Source organism: Scomber scombrus, chromosome 9 (genome assembly GCF_963691925.1).
Source record: "Scomber scombrus chromosome 9, fScoSco1.1, whole genome shotgun sequence".
NCBI classification, from domain to species: Eukaryota; Metazoa; Chordata; class Actinopteri; order Scombriformes; family Scombridae; genus Scomber; species Scomber scombrus.
In genome coordinates, this window is record NC_084978.1 from 13,811,214 (window position 1) to 13,833,321 (window position 22,108).

Here is a 22,108-nt window from a genome sequence, read left to right on the forward strand (position 1 = left end):
TTAACTCCTAGGCCGTACAGAAGAGCGGTGCCTCAAGGAATGAAATATAAGAAAAATACAATGAAGTCATATAATGAAAAAATATCAACTAACTACACTAAAGATGAAACACCAAGATACAGTAAATGTTAAAAATGATAGCATTTCTGTACAAAACTTTCTGTTTTAAGAAACATTTCAGGGAAATCCTGGGTAAGCATCCGTTCAGCACACATGGAGACAAACAGAACGAACACACACACACACACACACACACACACACACACTTTCTTTGAAGATACATTAATCTCAAGTGGAATGAGCGAGGGTTGAAAAATGTTCAGATTGTGAAGTGACCCAGTCCTGCAGCAGCAACCTCACATCGTCACTACATGTGTGTTGTAGATGGAGCCCCAGAAGGACAAGACATTGATCACTTATCAGAAAAGAGGAAGACCAAACGGGATCCAGGGATGGGCTACTGATTGTCCAAGAAAGCTTTACAGTTCCTGTGCCTTCACTATCAGAAATCACCATGGAGGCAAATTACTGGCCTGGGAGATCAAAATCTGGAAGAGAAAAGGGTCTGTAGATTCTCACTTTTTTCTTTTTAATGACGGAACTGTGCTGAGGAAAGCAGATGGCACCAGGGAGTGAGGAGTGGGTGGCTGATAGTGCATCAGTTATGAGACAGCTATGGCTCAATCTGTTTCTTCTGTCAGTTCATCATCCACAGGTAGATATTAGATTCACATTCTGTGCTTTCTTCTCTACGGGGAGCTGAGCTTTCTCGTCTTCAGGTTCCCTGGGTCTACAAGGAAAATATACAGACTTTTGAAACGAAAATCAAAGTAAAGAAATACTATGGCTCAACATTATATTGTCATCTTGGAAGCCAATTCCTTTTCTTTACCCCCTAGTCTGAAGGAGTGTCCTCGACTGCTGTCTTCTATAATCAACTGCAGGCTGGCAGCTGGGATGAAGCCCTCTTGTCGCCGACTCAAGTTTTTCACCAGCCTGAAGGATGAAAGGATGAAGAATGATATGGAAAGGGTTCAGATTGAGAGGAAAAATGGGGCGAAATTAGATAAATAAATGTACCTGATCTGAATATATCTATTCAGTAAAAAAAAGAAAAAAAAGCAAAAACATTAACTTTACATTTTTGTCATTAAACTTTCATCTCTTACACAAAAAACACATCATTTTTGCTATACTATACTATTATATAATTATTGCTATATGGATTACAGTAGTTAGAGGAATCTCTAAGCCACACTACATTGGCAGTGGCAGTGTACATCACATCATGTGTGTCGACAGGCTGGAATCTCACCAGCGGCATTTGTTGTCTTCACACTGCAGTTGGATGACATCTCCACATTTAATGGTGATGCTGTCTGGTCCGTTTTGAAGACAGTCAGCCAAGGCCCTGTATCTGCCTGGAGACTAATACAGAAGGAAAACAGTGAGTCAAAAAATGATTTATATGGATAAGATTTTCTTATATAGCATTTTCAAATTTTCCTTTTATTTAAACACAAAACATCACACAGGCAGGAGAGAGGCACTAAATCGAAGATAACATAAAACAACAAAAGAACAAAACATCACTTCAGAATATAGAATTATCTTCTAGGTGTGAATATACAAAAGCATTGACACATTTTTCAGTATTTTCAAATGAAAGACTATATTTTATATTAGACATATATCTCAAATGAAAAAAATTATTGCAAACATATGTGTGAAAAAAAATAGACACGGTTCAAATGCGAGACTTAAATTGTGTAATACAATAAAAATGTCCAGAAGAGCTACTAATTGGAACTTGAGTTGAGAGTGTTCTTTCAACTGTTGTTTGCAAGGTAAAAAATGTACTCTGAAACACAACTTGGATGAGACGTCCATTTGTCCAAGATGTCCAAAGTGCTCAGAAAAATGGAAATTTAAACTGTAAACTGTAACAACACGACAGCTGATGAGGAAATTATGTTGTTTTTTATACAGATTGCCCACTATGTAAGTTGTAGTTGATTAAATAGAAGTAGATATAACAGTGGTCTAAAAAACCTGGGTGATCTGTCACTTGAAGTATTGTATCTAATGTAATCTAATGTGTCTGCATTTGGTCTCACCAGTTGTACCAAAACCTCCTCCTCTGTGTCAGATGGGAAGGTGTCCCGACCTCCAGACCACTCCTCCAGACCCTCGCAGATGTCTACCGAGTGATGAGCTCTAGGCCAACCTGACACATACATTACTTTGGCTGTTAAGGGTTTTGATTAATTAATCCAGCAGAATACTAAACCTAGAAGGCATCATGTAGATACTTAGTAACTATCTCAGAAACATAATGATCCCTTGTCACTTACTGGGCAATTAACAAGAATGTTGAATCAAAAGCTAATCTCAGTAGCTTTTTCAGCAAAATTCCTCGATGTACCTGGTTCTTCAGGTCAAAATACACTTGAACTGCTGAGGAGCAATAGTCAAACATCTAGTTCAGTTTGGGGTTATAAAGAAAGTCAGCATCAGCAGTAAAACAAGTATGCTTTGCATCAATTCTCAAAAAACTTTCTGTGATTTAGTTACTAAGTATCTACTTGATTGTGGCTGAAATGTGTGAGGATGAGATTTACGCACTCCTGCGGTTTTGCTGGTGTTTAGGGGAGTGTAGCTGGGGATCTGGACTGCTCCTGCCTGACTCAGTGTCCTCTGAGCTCACTGACGCCCTCTGCTGCTTGCTGCAGGGAAAACACATAAAACAAGCTTCACCAAATGCTGTGCAAAGTTAGCAGACACCTTCAGGATAGATGTTATTCTCAACCACACAATCTAGGGTCAGCTCTCACTTCCTGAATCCGATCCATACCTATCAAAGGAGGGGACACTAAAGCTGGCCCCAGATCAGGGTCAAAGAACAACTCTGTCCTGTTATTTCTCACAGAGTCATGACCATTCAGGGACCAGCCAGTCAGCAGGACAGAACAAAGAGCAGCCATGTGCAAGCTTCCCGGTAGAGGATGGGAAGTACAGTAGGACTCAGTCCACTGAGTGACACAGTGTTAGGCATGTGTCACCATGAGGGAAGATCTGGTCTCGATTTCTCAAGATCCATTTAGATTTTTTCTCTGCATTATTAAACACTGAGTAAGAATGTTTCTGGGAAAAAAATCTACAGTATATTCATAGATCTCAAAAAACGAGCCCCATCTTAAAAAGAAGCTGTGATGAGTAAATTAAGAAAATACATGGAATGAAACCAAAGTTGATTTTTCCTTTTTTTTTTGTCCTTTGCATTACATCGCATGCAAAATAGCAAGTCTGAAATGCAGAAATTTGAGCAATTATTTCTTTATACTATGTTAGACATACTATGGAGTAGCTGCTGGGACACAAGCCTCTCAACATGGGCGTGAAAAGGGAATGTAGGGGGTCAGTTATGAACCAGAATGGAGGCTATAAAAGGAGTTGTAGGTGACGATCAGTATGCAAACACAGCAGCCTCAGGTTTTTTATCTCCAAGCCGGGCCAGGAGGATCATGCTAGGGCCAGGCGTATTGAGCCAGGCTGAGTTTACCACTGAGCGTTAGGGCAGGTCAGTGGCGCTGGGGGCGGTGGCGGGGGTGTGGCCGGGGCCGTTGCCGGGGGCTTCGGGGACGGGGGCTCCGGGTACGCAGGCACAGAAACATGTCAGCCGACACAGAGACAAAGTTCAGCCCCGACAGACAACCCCTGGGAACCCCTCTGGACGGCCGCATGCCCCTGCAGGTGGGGGATGGGAGGAGTGGGGATAGGCAACCAAACAGCAGTGGACAGAGTGGGCCCTGCGCCTTTTCTCACACACCGCCACACACAAAGCCTTCTACTAGGGCAACGTGAAATGATATTGTCTCATTCACTCAAGCTGTGATCAGATATGAAAACTCAGCAAATGCAGATAATAGTGTTGTGACTGCATGTGTGTGTTTTGCATACGACTGTGTGTTCACATGTTTGTGCAACTATTGTCTACAGTCATGCCTTAAAACAGTACTGTAAATATCTGTAAGCAACCATAATCACTAACCTCTCGGTATGTGGTATCGATGGAGAAAGCTGCATGTGCTCAACCAATTGGCCATGTTGATACGCTTCATCTGTGAGAAGAGGAGGCCAGTAGTGTAAAGTTGTATTCTCAGGGAAAGATTTCAGTTGATTCTCAGTTGAATATTAACTTCAATTTTAAGCATGGATGTTCATTTATTTACCTTTGGGAACAGTATACGGCAAAGAGAATATAGGGACAAAGGTCCACTTACTCGCTTCAGTTTCAACCACATTTCATGCTCTCTGAGGCTTATGAGAGGTGGTTCAAAACTCTGAAACTATTGATTGGACCTTGTGCATAGATTCTCTTCACCATGTTTACCTGAATTGTTCACAGACCTCTAAGCAGTTTCTGCTGGTTAGTCAGGATTCTGCGAAGTTCATTGAGCCAGGCCATCTTCACCTCCACTGTAGGAGCCTGAGAGACAACAGAAAGAGGTTTACAACATAGACTAGCTTCTTCTGTTTGACCTATATTAGTTGTGAATAATGTTGAAAAGGTTAAAACTGGAGTAAAAGACCTGAATTATCAGTGAGATACTGTAGTTAAACAAATCAAAATGCTGGCATTAAACTTTTTTATACTCCTTACCTGAACCACATACACTTCCTCCCTGCCACTGTACCAGATCTCAAACTTTTTCACATCCCCCTTGACGTTCTCTGTGATCCCCACAGCAGTCATCTGCCAAGAGACATGAACTGTTTACACCGGCGCACACACAGCATTAAGATGAGCAGCACAAACAGCACATCATACATCAGACTTACATCATGTAACACATCTGTCCTGTCAGAACACAAACATTCACACTCACACATACACCTCCGCTGCGTGACTGCTTCCTCCCCACATCCTCAATAATAAATCAAGAGCAGCAGCAGCAGCTGTTGGTGTGACACCAACTGAGACACCCTCCAAACATCAACACATACAACAAAAGACGTCCTCAAGGAATACATCAGGTCTGGAGGACAGCTGGGCAACTTACACATGTTAACTGATGACAACACAGACGCCAATATCAACTATGTGCGGCCAGTAGATTGTTCCCTTCATTACTTAATGCTCAAACCTGAGCAGGCCATGTCATTGACAGTGATAGGGATTATACCAGTATAAAAGACCATTTCTTAATATTCATACTATGTCAGGTAAGAAAAGTATCTATTAATAGCATTGTGATTTTTTAGCTCTACAGCTATATTTATAATTATTTCCTCATATAATAATTTACTGCTCTCTACATAATAAATACCCAATAATTTAGTCTACAGTTGTAAAATTGCATATTGTGATTTGAAATCATAATAATTTTGACAATCACATAACTGTAACCTTTTTTTCCAAATGTACACTGTATGCTACAGTATGGACACTTCATAGTGCATACATGTTATAGAACCATTCTTATTTGGCCAACAATGAGTCTGAGTCTACTTAGAAGAGAGACTTTTACCCATTAAAATCTATATTCATGATATTGAATTAATTTTTGCCAATATCCTTCACAAAACTGCCATGCCAACATGTACAAAATAAAATACAATTAGTTACAATTTTCTTTGGAGCTGCCAGAAGTTGTAGTATTCTGGCAGTCCCTCAAAAATAATGCTCATAGCAGCATGGACTACTGGAATAAGTGATCCACTTAGAACATGTTTGATTTTGTTGTTTATAGTCAAAACATATTTGAACATATTTATAACATATTGTCACTAATGTTCCAAAAAAACAGATGTATTCCTGTAAGACAGATACACAGACACAAAAAGACAGAAACTCACCTTGAGACAGTGCTTGAAGCTGTAGGAGGGGGTCTTGTCACATCCATCTCCATGCTCCTCCCTCCGTTTGCAGAACAGCAGAGCTCTCTCGTACAAGAAGAGGTGTCTCTGCATTGGCTTGAAGCGAGCAAGCTCCTTCATGCGAGTGGGACCTCTTTTATGGCTGATCCACACACTGAAAGAGCCCTGCATCAGCACACGGCCCAGCTCGCAAATTTCTCCCTGCATATATTGAAGGGAAGGAAGCATTTATGTACAGTAAAAACATTTGTTTTCAATAATATAATAGACTTTACAACACATTTATCCACAATAATTCCAGTTTAGAAATTCTGGAGATACTGCTCCTATCAGTTAAACACAGGTCAGAAAAGATTTGGTTCACCTCATATCCTGTGATGGCTATCTGATGCATGGAGTCGTTGACTGATTTTAGCAGGTCCAGCATAGCTGTTAGAGCCCCCTGAAGTTCAGAGGTCCCCTCACAATCCATACTGTATTTCAGCAGCTCCTGAGAACACACACACACACACACACACACACACACACACACACACACACACACACACACACACACACACACATACACACACACACACACACACACACACACACATGCTTGCTGTTAGATTGAGCTAATATAAAACTCATCAGCAGCACACTACCTCATATTCTCATGTCAAAAAAGGCATGGAAATCATATTGTAAAATGGAAATACTCATACATCATTGTGGATGACTGACTGTGTGTTTGTGTCTGGCTGTCATAGGAAGTCACTCTCTGTCTAACCTTAAGCAGCAGCTGGTATTTGGTGAGGCGTTGGACTGGTTTTAACAGGTAAGAATCCAGACCCAGTTTGTGCTCCAGCTTCTTTTGACACTCCTTCACAAGGGATACATAAAACCACAATTATTACTGAAAATGAATGTGCAAAAATATTTTTTGATTTATTATCAGCTTTGAAACATATATTAAAACATTTACAGAAATGTTAAAAACTGCAAAAACAGTAAATGAATCACACTAAATTGCTGATTGAGAGAGAAATCACAGCCAAACTAACCTGAAAGAAGGCACAATCTGAGAATTGTCTCCACAGGGCCTCAGAGCGTGGCTTATTCTGACAGTAGCATTCATACATTTGGAAATGTTCTTTCTGGGGACACAGGGGAGAAAAATCGGTTTTAAAAATAATGTTAAAAAATCACATACAGACTGTTAAAATGTAAGCAAACTACATAATGAAAACATTTATTATCTCACCCTCTCCAGAAAACATGCTCCCACACTTTCAGGAGCCTCCAGGCATCCTTCCAGGTCCTGAAGAAAAACCCTGGATTCCCCCCAAAAAAGGTTAAGGACCAAGAATTATTTGAATTTGCACATTCATACATCAAAAGAAGCCATGGAGCTCAGTAGTAGCGCAGACTCGAAAGGCAAGAGTGGAGACACTGACACTAAAAAACTCAAATTTTATGTCGACTACGACATGTTTACTTTCAAAGCTAACAACACATTTTGTGATGCTAAAGATACAAGCATAGTTATTAGCATTTAAGGTAAGGTAAGCTTTCTAGGGGCAGAAATGTAGTTGGCAAAAAGAGATTAAATGAAATACTATAGCTGTAAAAAAAATAAATCAGGACTCTTATACTATTTATGAAGGTTTCATCAAAGGCTTTTTTATTCAGGAAATTAAAAAAAAAACATTTTCCCAGATTTAAAGAACAGCAGATTTATGAAGGCAGCATGTAAGATTATTATCATTACAAGAGGATTATTCAGTTCTTGCTATTATAACAATATTACGAAGTGGAAAGAAATGTACTTCTTAAGGACAAATAAACAATCATCATGATGAATTAAGTGTGATGTGAAAAGCAAAGAAACAGCTTGCATACTCCAGGGCTTCAATGTGCACTCAGGATTTATTGCACCATGGTGACGTTTTGAGGACCACTGCTCTTTATCAGACCACAGTGCTCGAAACGTCACCTTGGTGCAATACATTTGAAGTGCAGCCTTGCAGTGTGTGAGCTGTATCATTGTTTTTAAGCATTTGGCTCACTTTCAGCCCTCTTCAGTTTGGATGTACGTGCATACTCCTATCTACATGTGATGTGAGCCATTAATGACTTGCCTGCTGTGAAAATTGTAGATCTCAGGCATGTTTCCAAAGAGGATGTCTCTCTTGCTGCGTAGGATTGGGGGCAGAAGCCCAGACAGAGCTGGATTGTCCATCTCAGCTCTATAACCCTGCAACGTTTAATCCCACATCACACGTCATCAGTTAAGGAGGTGTATGTACATAAAACATGACAAAATTTAACTGTTAACAATATAAATTTTGGTGTGACATGAAAAACAAAAACAAATTCTCACTAGCAGCACCGACAACAGCTCTTCTACATAGATTCTCTCTGTCTCTATGAGTTCCCTCATCACATGACTGTGAAACAAACAGGCACAAAGAGAGCCAGAAGGCATTATTACTGCTGAACAAATAGAATCACAAAGTAAACAACATCAGAAGCAGTGAGGACGGACAGTTGGACATATGCCTCCTCCTCACCGCTTTAGGAGATCTGGGCTGTCCTCTCCCTCAAGACTGTATGACACACAGCCTCGACTCTCCTGGTAGTCGTGAATCACCTCTATCTAAACGCAATACAGATAGACAACACTGACTCTTCCATTTAAACTTTAGAGAATATGTTATTGTAAAAAAAAAAACAGAAGAGAAAGAAACAAAGAAAGATGATCACACTGTTCTTGTTTTCTTACTTTTCTGGGGTTGGGGCTCTTTCGTGATGCCCTCTTCCCGGGAAGAGAGAGATCAAATGTGAACTTCAAACCATCACCTGTAAAAGGCAGATAATCACTAGCTTATTAAAGTGTTATTCAAATACAGTATATTTCCATATGTGAGGCCTACACATGAGATGGCTCATTTAAAAGCCTACAGTAATTCAAACACAATTACTTTTTTATGGCCATGTGCACAGTGTGAACACGATAGCCTCAAAGGGATTTGCTTGCCCTCCCTTTGACCTTTTTCTACTCCTCATGAATTAAAAAAATATACAGTACCAGTCAAAAGTTTGGACACACTTTCCCAGTCACATCAATGAGAAAGTGTGTCCAAACTTTTGACTGGTACTGTATATTAATGAGTTATGATGGACATTTGAGGTAATCAATGATAATAGGTTGCTTCCTCTAAAGAGCTGGGAACCAGCATGCTGGAACTAGTATGTGCAGATCTAAAGCGGCGTTTGGCATGACTGTCAGTGTCCTTTTGATCCTAGCAGCTGAATCCTTACATGATAGTCCAAGCTCTGCTGAGTGCATGTGAGTGTTGCCTTTGCATGTGCCATGTTACATTCATCAGTGGGACACGTGCCTGTGTGTGCATGCACATGCCTGCATGTATGCATGTTACGGATCAAATCAATCAGAGCTAACCACTTTCCCTTCATCGCCTTTCTTAAATGGCTGTTCCCGAGTATCCAGGGGGCCTCAGAGCAGTTCATAGTGGCTTTGACTCTCTTTCTTGTTATTACTCTCATTAGTTAGGCTTTATATGATGAGAAACAAAACCTTAAAGACATGAGTGAACACAGAAAAAAGCATTTTCCCCTTTACATTCACACATTATATGGATGGAGATACGTTCAATAGAGCAATAGATACATAAAAAAAACTAAAAACTAAAAAGCACACACATAAAAGACAATACATACAGCATTAATTGGGCACTGCTGTACATGGTTATCTTTGTGCAATCTCCCTGGAGATTCAGGGGGAGATGAAAGGTTCTTTAATGTATATGAACCACATATGGTTCTATAGCAGCTATCCTGACTAATAGAGCAGTCAGGTATATCCCAGTGGACTGATTATAGCTTCTGCCCATGTTCAAGCTTGTTTGTAAAGGTGGCCTGCTAACCCTACAGCCAGCTCAGGAACACCTAAGGCCTACTCAGTGGGACCCTGTGATGTGTTAATTTAACCAGGGTGCCTCAAGGAAAGATGGAAAGGGAGGGGGATTGGTGGCAAGCCATAAGGGCTGAGATGAGACCCCATACTGAGCCTGGGAAACAAGAGGAGGGTTGGTGGGGATTTGGTTGATTTGAAGAAAGCTTACTATACTGTATATGCTGCAAACCAAGGTAGCTATACAAAGACAAATGCTTGAAACATTGTAAATTATTATTTTACAAGTGCTCGTGAATAAGGTGACACAAAAATGTTTCTTTTGAGATACTATTATGTATATGTGTGTCTATACTGTACCATGCTTAGGGGAGAAGAGTGGGGACTTGGAACGTGGGGGGTTTTCAGGCCTGGGAGCTACTAGTTGGACCGGTCTGACATGTTTATCAGCCAGCTTCCTCAGACAAGCCTGTCGGTTCTGGATCATCTGCTGCACTGCAGCATGCTTCTCAAACGTTTTCCCTATCTGGGCCTGACGGGGAGGGATAATGACAAAGAGGAAATATATTCAATTGTGAATAAAATAGAATAATACTTGATATTAAGGAAATAAGCAAAAACACACGGAGATGATCAGACACCCTGACTGATCAGAGAGTACGGTGTACTTCACACCTATGAAAAGGATGGAGGAGGTAGGAAGGTACTATACTCAAAAGTAAAAAACAACATAATTAATAAAAACATTAAAACCTTAACTAGAAACTGAACTAAAACTAAAGAACAAATGCCAAACTCTAAATGTATTTAAACAATTAGTTATAGTACCTATCAAGCCTGTACATGGACATTTTGGATGTTTTCATATCAACATTTAACGTGAGGTTCCTCATGGAACTACAGCTGACCTGTAGATAAGTTGTAATGACAGCCTCATACTCGATGGCCAGGATGTCAGGTCCTGAGCTCAATATGGATGGCGCCCCCTCCAGGAACCTCTCAATGTCCCTCAAAGCAGCCTGGGCCCCCTCCTTAGACTGGAACTTATCTACCAGCTGATTGGCCAACAGATATGCTCCATCATCACACCAGGTCTGGGCCTGAAGGTGTTGAACACATCAGTATCACTATAGAGAAGTTTGTGGGTCCTGATGTCTATGTGTGTGCAGGTGCATGTCTCAATACCTGTCCAAGACACAGCAGCAGCTGGTGTGTTTGCAGAAGACGAGAGTGTTTGGTCTTTAGAGCAGCATTGAGTGTATCACAGTGATGGCGAAGCTCATTGCAGCGCTGCATAATGAGAGCCATGGCATAGTGGTGACCGGCTGATAGCTGGTGCCCATGAAGGATGATGATCTGAGCTCGAGCCATCACCTCCTGATTGGGCCAACAAAGAAACAAGTTAAAAATGCCATTATTCACAGGAAATGAGTCATGGCAGTTTCACTGGGAAACACTGACCTGTGCATTTGATTCCAGACCGTCCAGCCGTTTAAGAGCCTGCTCTGTTTGAGCAAGAGTGTCTACAGATATGGACAGCTCCCTCTCCTCAGCCATCAGATGCTCCAGACACAACTCCATCTAAACAGAAAACACACAGCATCAGATGTTTACAAATTAAAAAGAAAAAATAGACAAATAGGCTAAAGCCAACCTGGTGGCTCCTACAGGCTACAATGGCCATTACACCTTCACATAAGATCATATATTAAGAAGTGCCCAAAATGAAAATATATTATCCTCTGAGTAGTTTCAATGTGCTCAGTGATTTTCAATGCAGTCTTGTGAAAAGTAAAAGATTGTAGATTGTAGCCTCATGGTGGCAGTAGAGAAAGGCCATTAGAACATTACAAAACATACAGGCATGCGTGAAGACCTAAGCAAAAACATGGAGTCCTTACCTCCTGAAAACTTTGTTCATATTTGAGCAACTGCATGTACTGGTGGAGTTTCAAATGATGCTTCTCAAAGTAGCCATCGAAGGCTGACTCCATGTCTCTGAGCTGAGCAAGAAGCCTAAAAAACAGGCATTTGTTGCCACTGTTAATCATCCAGTTATGTTAAATAATCAATAAAAGAAGATCAATAAAAAAGATTTACCTCAATTAAAAGGAAAGATTGACATCCAACATACAAATAATACACATTTAAGCATGTAAGCAATTGAGAATTGAGAATTTATAAAAAAAGAGAAAGAAAAAGGCTATTTACCTTTGTACAGTATCTAAGTCAAGCCTCACATCCCAGTGGGAGTCATCCTCTTTCCCAGAGGTTTCCAGGCTTGCAAGAAGATGACGACCCTCCTTTGACACTGATCTGATTGCATCCTATCCAAGGCAGGTTGATTTACATCATGAATGAACAGCATTCAGAAGACTTTTTAAAATATGAGTAGATGTTTCTATCAGAAAGGTAGAAGAAGTAGAAGATGCATATCATTGTGCTTATAAAAATAAATGATTCTCAAATGAAAAAATGTTGAAACGTTACCTTGAGTTTCCTGTATTTGTCAGTGTGAGACTCCAGGAGATGCTCAATGGCTTTTCCCTCATCAGGCAGCTCTGTCTCTGCCAGCTCAGTGCCAAAGGCCTGAAGCATCTGTGCGATGTCTTTGACTGTTACAGCAAAACTTTCAATAGCCTGTAGCGGAAGCAAAGAGCCCATACAAATACAGGAACATTATAGTCACATTACACAGATAATATATTGGACTATCGCTATGAGAGAAAAAACTCTAATAGGGAGATGGTGAATAATGAACCTATAAAAGTGTACATGCAATTAACTTTGTGTTTCAAAATGTATCTGTAGCCTACCGTTCGTAAAACAATCCAGTCACTGTGACAATAGTCCAAAGTTCCTCCAAACTCCGACGTCAGCTGGTTCTCATCAATGTAGCGCAGCAAGTCTGTGACGGAGCTCAGCATCACCACCTGAACGTGCAAAAACAAATCTGAGACCTCAGGAATAATTCAAATAAAAACTCAGACTTTTGGCAAATTTATGAGAGTTGTACATTCAACTTTTCCTTATAAACCTGGTATCAGGGTTAAGTGTTTGTTTTTTTTACTTTTTAAAGGTCTCTGATCTATCGCCAGAATAAATAAATGAAAAACATTTGACATCTACAAATGATTGACAAGGACCAGATTTTGAATGTTCATATTTCACAAATGAAGGTACTAAAATCACCTATCCCTAGAATCACCTGGAAATATCTCAGCATACTGTATCTCCCTGTTTATTTTTATAAATATTTTGGGAATTTAAAACTAAGGTTTATGTGTACTCTTGGTTGCATCCAACCACAGAAAGTTTTACTCATGGAGACCAGGGTTGTTCAAAGAATGAGGTGTACCTTGTGATGTGGGACATGTTTGGTAACAGAGGGGGAGCAGCCTTACTGGCATCTTGAGCATGAAGTCCTCTTGGCTGAAGCGAAAGCCAATATCAGTAACAGTGCGATGGAAGAAGCTGGTGGGTCGGAGCACCAAAACCAGGTGGAGGTTCCCAGGGAAGGAAGCCTTAAAGTGTGTGTGTGGGGGGGGGGGAATAAGATGGCGGTAATATTGATGATGCAGCACACAGAGGAGATTTCAGCATGAAATAAAGTCCCTATACTTTAAATGACTGCTGTATATCAATATGCTCACATAACTTATCAGCATTTCCAGCATCAGAACACTCACACAGTACAGCTTTAACTTCTTAACTTCTTTCATCTCTTTCTGTGAATGCTGGCACAGAAAGAAATGAAAAGCTGAGGAAAAAAGCAGTAACAAGCTCTCATCCTCCATATCTGACAGGAGAGGCTTCAGGTCTTAACTGCTCTGTCACTCCAGCGATTACTGTCAACCTAATGGATCCAAGGTTCTGTCACTACACCACTTACCCACATGTCATATGATGCATTTCATCTTCAGGTCGTTTGAGGTCGGTACCTGACTGTAGAAATGTGGGCATCATGCTCACACAGTCACTGTCACACAACAGTTTATCTTTTGTCAAGCCAATGTAATAAGAACTGTAAAAAGCTACTGTGGCATGCCATTATGTACCTCATAGAGTAGAGATAAAAGGCAACATACTTGAATATTTAAATTTTCCCCCTAGTTTTAAAATCTCAATTTGACAAGGACTTCTACATTTACATCACGCATGCCCTCCTATTTATTTTGTGGTTTCCTGCAACACCACCAATGCATTTGCATGTGACGCAACTTCTGACATTCATTTGTCCTGGACCGACCATGGTCAATAACTCGAGCTTCCGCTTTGAGGACAAACACGCATCAAACCACCACACATCAGTCTGACATGCACAACCAAATTGCGTGACTAAGCAGAGGTGCGGCTCAGCACCGCAACGCTGCTACACTCTGCAGCCACAGCCAGTACCACTGCCGCATTCACCCTGCCCGCCCAAAAACTTCACCCCAACTCTTCAGTCGGTGAATAAAACTCATCTACATCACGTTACCGGGCTCCTCCGGATCTTCGGCATTCTTCGCCGGTAAAAGTTATCAGCCATGATGTTAGAAGCCATCTCGAGTTAAGTAGAAGTTCCAGCCCCGTCCGTTATAAATCAGTGCCAATGTGCAGCTCCCCTCCGGCTGCCTGACCACAGCCGCAGCGCTGCTGCTGCTGCCTGCTGCCTCTCAGACGGAGGGTGGCAGCGCTGACTGCAATGTTTCCCCCCCTTCCGCCTTCCTCCTAATCCTCTCCTCTCCTCAGTGCCCCGCGTCATCACACTGATTCTGCTTACTCATACATTTGCAGCAGTGTGCAAGAGGACCTTCAGTGCAGGCAAAATGTTTAGACTACTCTTCAAACTAAGCACAACATGGAAGTACACTTCAAGTGTATTCAAAAGCAGTAGTTTGATCTTATGGGTGCTGCCTGGATAGCGCTGAGGTTTTCAGCACCATGGACAGCAACTTATAAATAAAACAGCCATTCACATTCACACTGCAGTATCTATAATTTATTCACCAGCAATGATGAACATTTGCCCTAAACAGTCCATGATGTCTTAACTGTAAGAATACTGATGTTGACATTGAAGGATGAAATATGACACTCACTGCTATCCTGGCAAGTGCAGTTTTGATAGAAGCCCATGTATCCAGTCTTCGGTCTAAAATGATGATAAACTTCACTCCGGGTTGCCTCGTTCTGCAAGCAAAATTTGGCAATTTCATTTAGATGATGTAATTTTGTGCAATCATGAGTTGCAGCTTCCAAACATGAAAATGAGAAAAGATAACTAGGCAAGACTTGAGCTGTAATTCCATGTCATTTATTCTGTAGGAGCTTTTTAGCCAAATACATTAATAGTTTTTTATAACTTGAATTTCACTGCAATGGCATGTGAGTGAAACACCCCAGTTTCAGTTGACAGTTCCTTGATCTGAGGGGGTTTGGACATAGAGGGCATCAGTAGGACATTTGACACAGTGAGCTAAGGAGCAGTGAAGACCAGCTGTGCTCAGAATACAAGTGCTGGGCTTTTGGTGCACTGCAGGAAGGGAGAGGGAAAGATGAAGGAGGACACACCGAGGGATGAGAGTGAGGTATGTGAAGACTTTGGCTAAAGCTTCCTCTGGAATGTCACTGAAAGCTGAGCATTCTGGGAGGGTGATGATGACACTGGAGTCTTCGCCACGGCCCCCTGGGGAGAAAAAGCCATAAATGAAAATACATATGTAATAAAACATATGTGGCAAGATGTTTTTAAATAGCTGCTATATGATTTTACAAAGGTAATGGTTACATTAGAAGACCTCACCTGACAGGTACGCCACCTGTTTCTGTATGTAGCCTCCAACCTCCTTCATGCTCACAGGAACAGTCACCTCTGGAATGAGACATAAAAAATACACAACAATGGCCCGAAGGAAGAGGTGTATACTGCAAAAGAAATTATCTCTAAATGAATCCATAACAAGTAAAAGAATCAGTTGGTGCAGTGTTTTTGATCCTCTGTGGTCAAAACACTGCAGTCAAGTTCACATTAAATTGAAATTGATAAGGTCACAGTGGTGTTCAGGTATTATTTTTACATTTTTCATTGTCTGTAAAAACCTGAAGACCCACAAAAGTTCACTTCTAATTCAAAAGCTTTTCTGTGGTGAGCATATAGCCCTCATAAAAAATGATCGTATTTAAAGGTAAAACCTGCAAAAATATTTATTAAAAACAAAGATTGTCATTTACTGAAATGTAGTCAGTTTGAACATCCTCTTTATACATGCATTAGAACTAAATGTAATGAGATAATGATAATAACTGATAATAATCAGCAGATAGCTTTAATCCCTACATTGAGTGCTAATAAGACAGCGACTCCATTAAAATGCATTAGCTCATTAATTGTACAGCCTCCGAATTGATGTTAGTGTAGTGTTATATTTACCAGCAGATGTAGCCAATAAGTCTTTGTAGAGCAGTCAGTGCAGTTAAGAAGAGGCTTACACGACCAGTAAAAGGTTTAATAGACATGTTGTGGAGATATTTCAGTTACAGGACAGCCTCTTTAAAAACATTTGAGACATTTAAAATAGCAATGTCTTCATCTGATCTATGCCAACAAAGACATATGGAACATTAAACACAATACTAAGGTAATAACTTGTAAAAACTAAACAGAATTAAACGTCATGGCCAGTGTGGTTTTGCAATAGATTAGCAGCGTAGTTCACAATTCATCATTTCCTCATCTATAAAGGATAAAATACACAAAAAAATGAACTGGAGCAGAAAGATAAATAAAAAAAAAAACAGTCACAAAATGATGAGAGAAGGCAAAAGAAACACAGAGAGGGAAGGATGGAGGTGTTATTTTCCATGTGCGCTGAGAGCAGTAATAGTGTCCGTCAGGCTTTCAGGGAGCAAGTAATGAGCTCTATTGGTACCTGCTGAATATTTGATGTGTGTCTGTAACAGAGAAGAGCTGAGCCAAGCTGGACCAGCACAGGACTGGACTGTACATACACACACACAGATGCAGGGTAAAGTTACTGTCACACTGGAATAGTTATATAACCATATATGCCCTGTGCCACAAGACCTTCATTAAGTTGAGGCAGGTTTCAAATGGATGTAGTTTAATGTAGATTTTTCATTAGTATAACAGTAATATGTAGGTATATTATACTGTGAATTATTTATATAAAACTATTTATGAGTGAACTGTTTATTCTCTGGCTCTATGTTTTGTGATGGAACACATTTTTTAAAAATCTTTTGATCCAAGACATTAAAAAATATAACTTAATAGAGCAGCTCTGACTGCACTGACTCTGATCTAAAAACAAGCCCAGAATACACAAGCACACACACTGCAGATCTCTACTGTATTTAATCGAAGGAAGGGCAGCCTGTGCTGTAAACTGCAGTGTGTTTAATAAACTTGCCAGTTTGTGGAGCTAGTGTACTCTCCCTCAATCTTGCCCAACTACCGGCTCATCCCATGACTGAGTGAAATTGAAGACACTACAAAATTCTTCTGCCCCATCAATCATGCCTCATGCCTAACAATGCAAAACTAAATGAAAATAAAGGAAATAAAGGGGTAAAACATGTCAGTTTCTTAAACATGGCCTGTATGTTTAATTTTTTACTTTCAATTCAACTGGAAATTTAGGTATTATGACACATTCTACCAAATACAGACAATTAAATTGAAATTCACAGAAAAGGTGCAACATAATATCATAACCATGAAATAAAAAAACTTAAGGAACTCACTAATTTTTGTGATTTTTGGTTGATATTTCTTCACTCTTTGATTGAGGAAATTCTGGAGCTTGCGTTACAATCTTTCCAGGTTACATACAGACTAGTGTACATAGGCGAAAGTCAAATAACCTCTGTTTGTTCTTCTGCTCTTACAAGCAGAGAAAGAGTATGTATGAATGGAAACAGATTTGCTGCCAGTCAAACAGTTCCAGACTCTTAACAATCCTTTCCGTTTGCATACAAAGCTGAAGGTACAGCCTTTATCTCTGTTGACCAAATAATGATATCTATCTACACTGATTTCATTACATAAAGCTCCTATAAAAAGCAGTCACCCTTCTGTGCCTTTTTATGTTTCATTCTTTTATGACAATGTGTCACAAGTGATGTTGCGGGAAGTTATGACAATGGTCAACAACAAAAAAACTCATATGTTGGAACAGGATTAAATCTATGTATACAAACTGAAGTGTGTCCAAGAGGTAAACATTTCATAGGCACTATAAGACAACAAATATTAAGAGGCCAGTCTCTTAAAAATATTAAACCCACATATTAAATGACTAAAAAAATTAAATCCAAACACAGTGAGACTGATTGAGCATGACTTGCTCCTAAATTTCTTTAATGTTTCCAGTTGAGGGTACAGTGCCACGCCTTTCTCACATAGTAAATGTGTGTAAAAAATACAGAATGACAGCATAAAGAGGCTGGTTTAACTGTAGTGAGTGTAGATACCCAGCATGGATACTGTATTCCAGTCTGATCTTGTAGAGACCCCAAAAAGCATGTAATCCCTTGCAGAGCAAGAAATCCCCTCTTATACATACAAACATGTTCACAGCACACAGAGACCTAACCTCATGCTGCTTTTAGGTCATGAGATATTTTGCCAAACAAAGCTTTCAATGCTAAGGGGATTAGACTGGTGGGTGGCTGCATTCTGATAGAAAAGGGTTGAAGGAAATTGTGTATTCCATCATCTGGGATACAAGGAAATGAGATTGGTTCAGACTAGGATGCAGACTTTAGCCTTGCAAAGACCTGTAATCTTTGGTCAAACACTAATGTGGGCATTTGGTTAGGAGAAATCTGTCACACTGGAACTGTGTTTATTTTCAGGTAGCTTTTGAAGTTATTTATGCCACATCAAATTATTTTGTGCTGTAGAAAAATGAATATTTTGCTTTTAGTGTGCTATGGCTTGTTGTGTGAGGCTTTATGATTCATCTTGATTCACACAGCTTTCTGTCTTATACACTATTTTTTTAATCAGAGTGTGACATCCACCATATTGCTGTCAATGTAGAGACACACAAAAAGGATAAACCTTCTGAAGAAAAATCAAGAAAAGAAGTCTACATTCATAGTTTGCATGTGAGAAGTAGTGTGGGAGTTTAAATCGAAGCTCTTAAAGCAGCTGATGTGTCACTGGAGATTTAAGCCCTAACATTTCTGTTTCAAGTTCAAGGGTCCATAAGCAGCTGAATTACAAACAAAAAAACTGAGAGCAGTTAATCAATACATTGAAAAGTAAGAAATGAAAGAAGCTGAAGTTAGTTTGTAGTTGCATAACGTGTACTGTGAACAGTTGATGATCCACTATTTGGACTTCAGGGAGATGTAAAACTTTATGTCTTACCTGTATCTACCATAGCCAGTCTATCAGTGTAAAGAAAATTAGATTTCTCCATGGTATACTGTACCAGCTGGAATACTTGTTTACAGTTTTACTGAATTTTAACTGATAAGGAAAAACACATTAAACAGAAGCTTTGGATTGTGCTTCCCAGGGAGTACAATCTTCTGTTGGGTGTTGTCCAACAACACAGTCATGAGGTTTGGTGTCATGAGTATTGTGCAAATTCTGGGTTTACCTTGAAATCCTCACATTCTTTTAATGAGCCAAAGAGAGCTCACACCTTTATGGGATAAATGTTCAAACTGGTATGCTTAAATCAGATATAAAAAGTGACATTCTGTAAGTGTAGATCAGGGAGGGCAATAGCTGAGCTACAGTGTGTAAATAACGAAGCATCATCAATGATCAATTTATGATTTCATGGAGCAGTGTGTTCTTTATGTTCACCACTGCATCCGCTATAAGCAGATTAGGACAAACTCCAGAGTACAAGGCTCACATTTCACACAGTGGGAAAAAAAACTTCACCTGGTATAAATAGAAAGTCAGTGTTGCCTTTTCCTTCGTGTCTCTGTTACCTACACACAGCAGCGCAGGTACAATGAACCCATAGGAGACGTAAAGAGGCAAAGGCCCATCAATTAAACAGTAACTCAAGGCTGCCAAGATCCCCAAATTAATCACATTAGCCTCTGGAGGAAACTCGTCTATGAAGCTGTCACTCATTTTTCAAGTAGACACTCAAAATGAAATACATGAGGGTAGCATTGTTTTTAATGTTTTTTTTTCTTAATGTATCAGTAAAAATATTTCTCATGTTGAATTACATTTTGGTACAAAAACAACCTTTCATTTCCTGTTCTAAATGCAACTAAGCTGATGATAAAGAGTGTAATACAGTAGGCCTATATTTGACATCTGCACTTTGTGACAGTTTATTAGCTTCATAATTCAATATATGACACATCAGAATAACCTGAACACGGAAAGCTGCATTATGTATTCTGAACATACAATTGTTCTTACTAATACATTACTTGACAACAGTGGCACATTATTTTCTTCCATCCACTAACCTACAACCCACAGTCTACAGATATTCAGGCTACAAATTATTAATATGGATAAATATCTATCCATCTGTGACAGCTTAAAATAGCTGACATAATCCCTGCAATGGCCCACTCTTGGAGCAAAGCTGCAGGAACCGCAACATCAATAATAATGACCAGCCTAAGATAGAGGGTGCAGTTCTCCAGTTGCCCAGTGTAATACTTCTTGGAAGTTACACACATGAACACTGTAAATCCAACTAAATGCACTTCTGCTACAGTGCACCTCAGTTTACTGTGCTGAGAAGACCAATGTGAAATGTAGAAATGGGCTATCGTTTCAGGGCAGATACAGGATAACATTCAAAAGCCTGCTAGTGGCTACAAGAATTAAAATGAGGACTGTCAGCATCACGTGTACTCACGCTGCAGTGTGCTCTCAAGCTGGGAGCCAGCCTGCAGAAGGCAGCGGTAGCTCTCCATGTCCTCCTTGGACTCTTTTTCCGGCTCTCTATACTCTGGCAGTGAGGCTTGGCCCATTCCCCTGGTCCCAGACACAGGATCAGTCTTGCAAAACTGACGCTGTAGTGGGAGGTATTGACAGTAGTCCAGGCCTCACATCCTCTTCAGAGTCCCACAGCCCTCCATACTGTCTCTATATGGAGGCTGGCAGGAACAACAGGGAAAGTTAGGCCCACCTGCCTCTGCAGGTCCCGGGATCCAGATGGGGCAGTTCCCTGAGGCTGCTGATGGATTTTCCTGACCTTGAGCTGCATAGAGTGCCTCCACACAGAGCAGCACAGCTACAAGAGAAGACAACTTGCCCACATAAGCAGAAATCATTGGTATGCTGTCCTGTTGTAGCCCAGACTGGGTGTGATGTGCTTTTACCCTCATACACACTCTATTAACGGCTGCTCTCAGCAGCAGTCAGCTACTTCAACACAAACAGAGTCCAGCTGGCCACTGCTGTCTGTCTCTCTGTTGCCCCTCCCCTCTCCCTCTCTCTCCCTGAGCTGTAGTGCGTCAGCTCTGCACCGAGCAGAGCTCAAGAGTCTACTCCTGGCACACCGCCACCCCCTCCCAACTTTACCCTCTCACTTCAGACTCCTTCATGCTCCCTTTTGCTGTTTTCTGTGCCTTCAGTACAGTGCTCATGGCACTATAGTAGACTGGATTGTTAGGCTGTCTGGCTGTCATGTTCATGTACACTCTAAACACACATTGACTAGGATATATGTGTGTGCGCGCGCACACACACACACACACGCATGCTCACACATGCACACACACACACACACACACACACACACACACAGAATAGATCTATTGTAAAAAGAAAATGAAAATCAACCACACCCCCAGGCAACAAGTTTGGCCCATGCGAAGCACAGCCTTTAACACATAACAATCACATTCAAACAGAAGAACAAATATGAAAGGGTGTCATTGTGTACACACTGATACAGTGGGCCTTTCTCAACTCAATTCTGCACTGCTCTGCCTACAACTACTCTGAATGGATTCGTAATCATTAACAGTGGAGACTAGCGTAGAGAAGAATTACAGGGAGAAAAGAACAAAAAAAAGATTTGTGAGTCTGAAAAGTTGTCAAAGTAAAGAATTATATGAATAGCTGCTTGCTCTATTCCTAAAATCAGGCATGATGCCTATGAACTTTAAGCTCTGTATACATGTATGTAAACCTCCTCTACTCAGTGACTCACAGTGCGTGAGGTTTTCTTGACTTGAGGCCACACATGGAGCAGTAGGAGAGCAGCAGTACTCCAGCTTGAAACACAGCCACTCAGCTGATCCAGCTTAGCCTCTCAGCCATCTCATTACTGCACAGCATCTGCTTAGTGTGGTCAAATACAC

General features: G+C 40.5%; 1 protein-coding gene across 1 annotated transcript; it reads right to left on the minus strand.

Moving 5' to 3' along the window:
* Positions 1–313: 313 nt before the first annotated feature.
* mcf2a (MCF.2 cell line derived transforming sequence a) lies at positions 314–20,770 on the minus strand. Its single transcript, XM_062425916.1, has 30 exons — positions 20,656–20,770; positions 15,585–15,653; positions 15,353–15,467; positions 14,881–14,971; positions 13,201–13,320; positions 12,613–12,729; positions 12,287–12,436; positions 12,008–12,123; positions 11,698–11,836; positions 11,258–11,377; positions 10,982–11,173; positions 10,705–10,896; positions 10,157–10,328; positions 8,645–8,721; positions 8,433–8,518; positions 8,243–8,309; positions 8,001–8,116; positions 7,124–7,193; positions 6,924–7,016; positions 6,650–6,742; positions 6,245–6,370; positions 5,860–6,081; positions 4,664–4,756; positions 4,411–4,489; positions 4,052–4,121; positions 2,626–2,726; positions 2,118–2,227; positions 1,316–1,428; positions 893–996; positions 314–790 (listed from the first exon to the last, which is right to left on the minus strand). The coding sequence occupies exons 1-30, from the start codon at positions 20,768–20,770 to the stop codon at positions 750–752; spliced, it is 3,369 nt and encodes a 1,122-aa protein (XP_062281900.1). The 3' UTR covers positions 314–749.
* Positions 20,771–22,108: the final 1,338 nt, after the last annotated feature.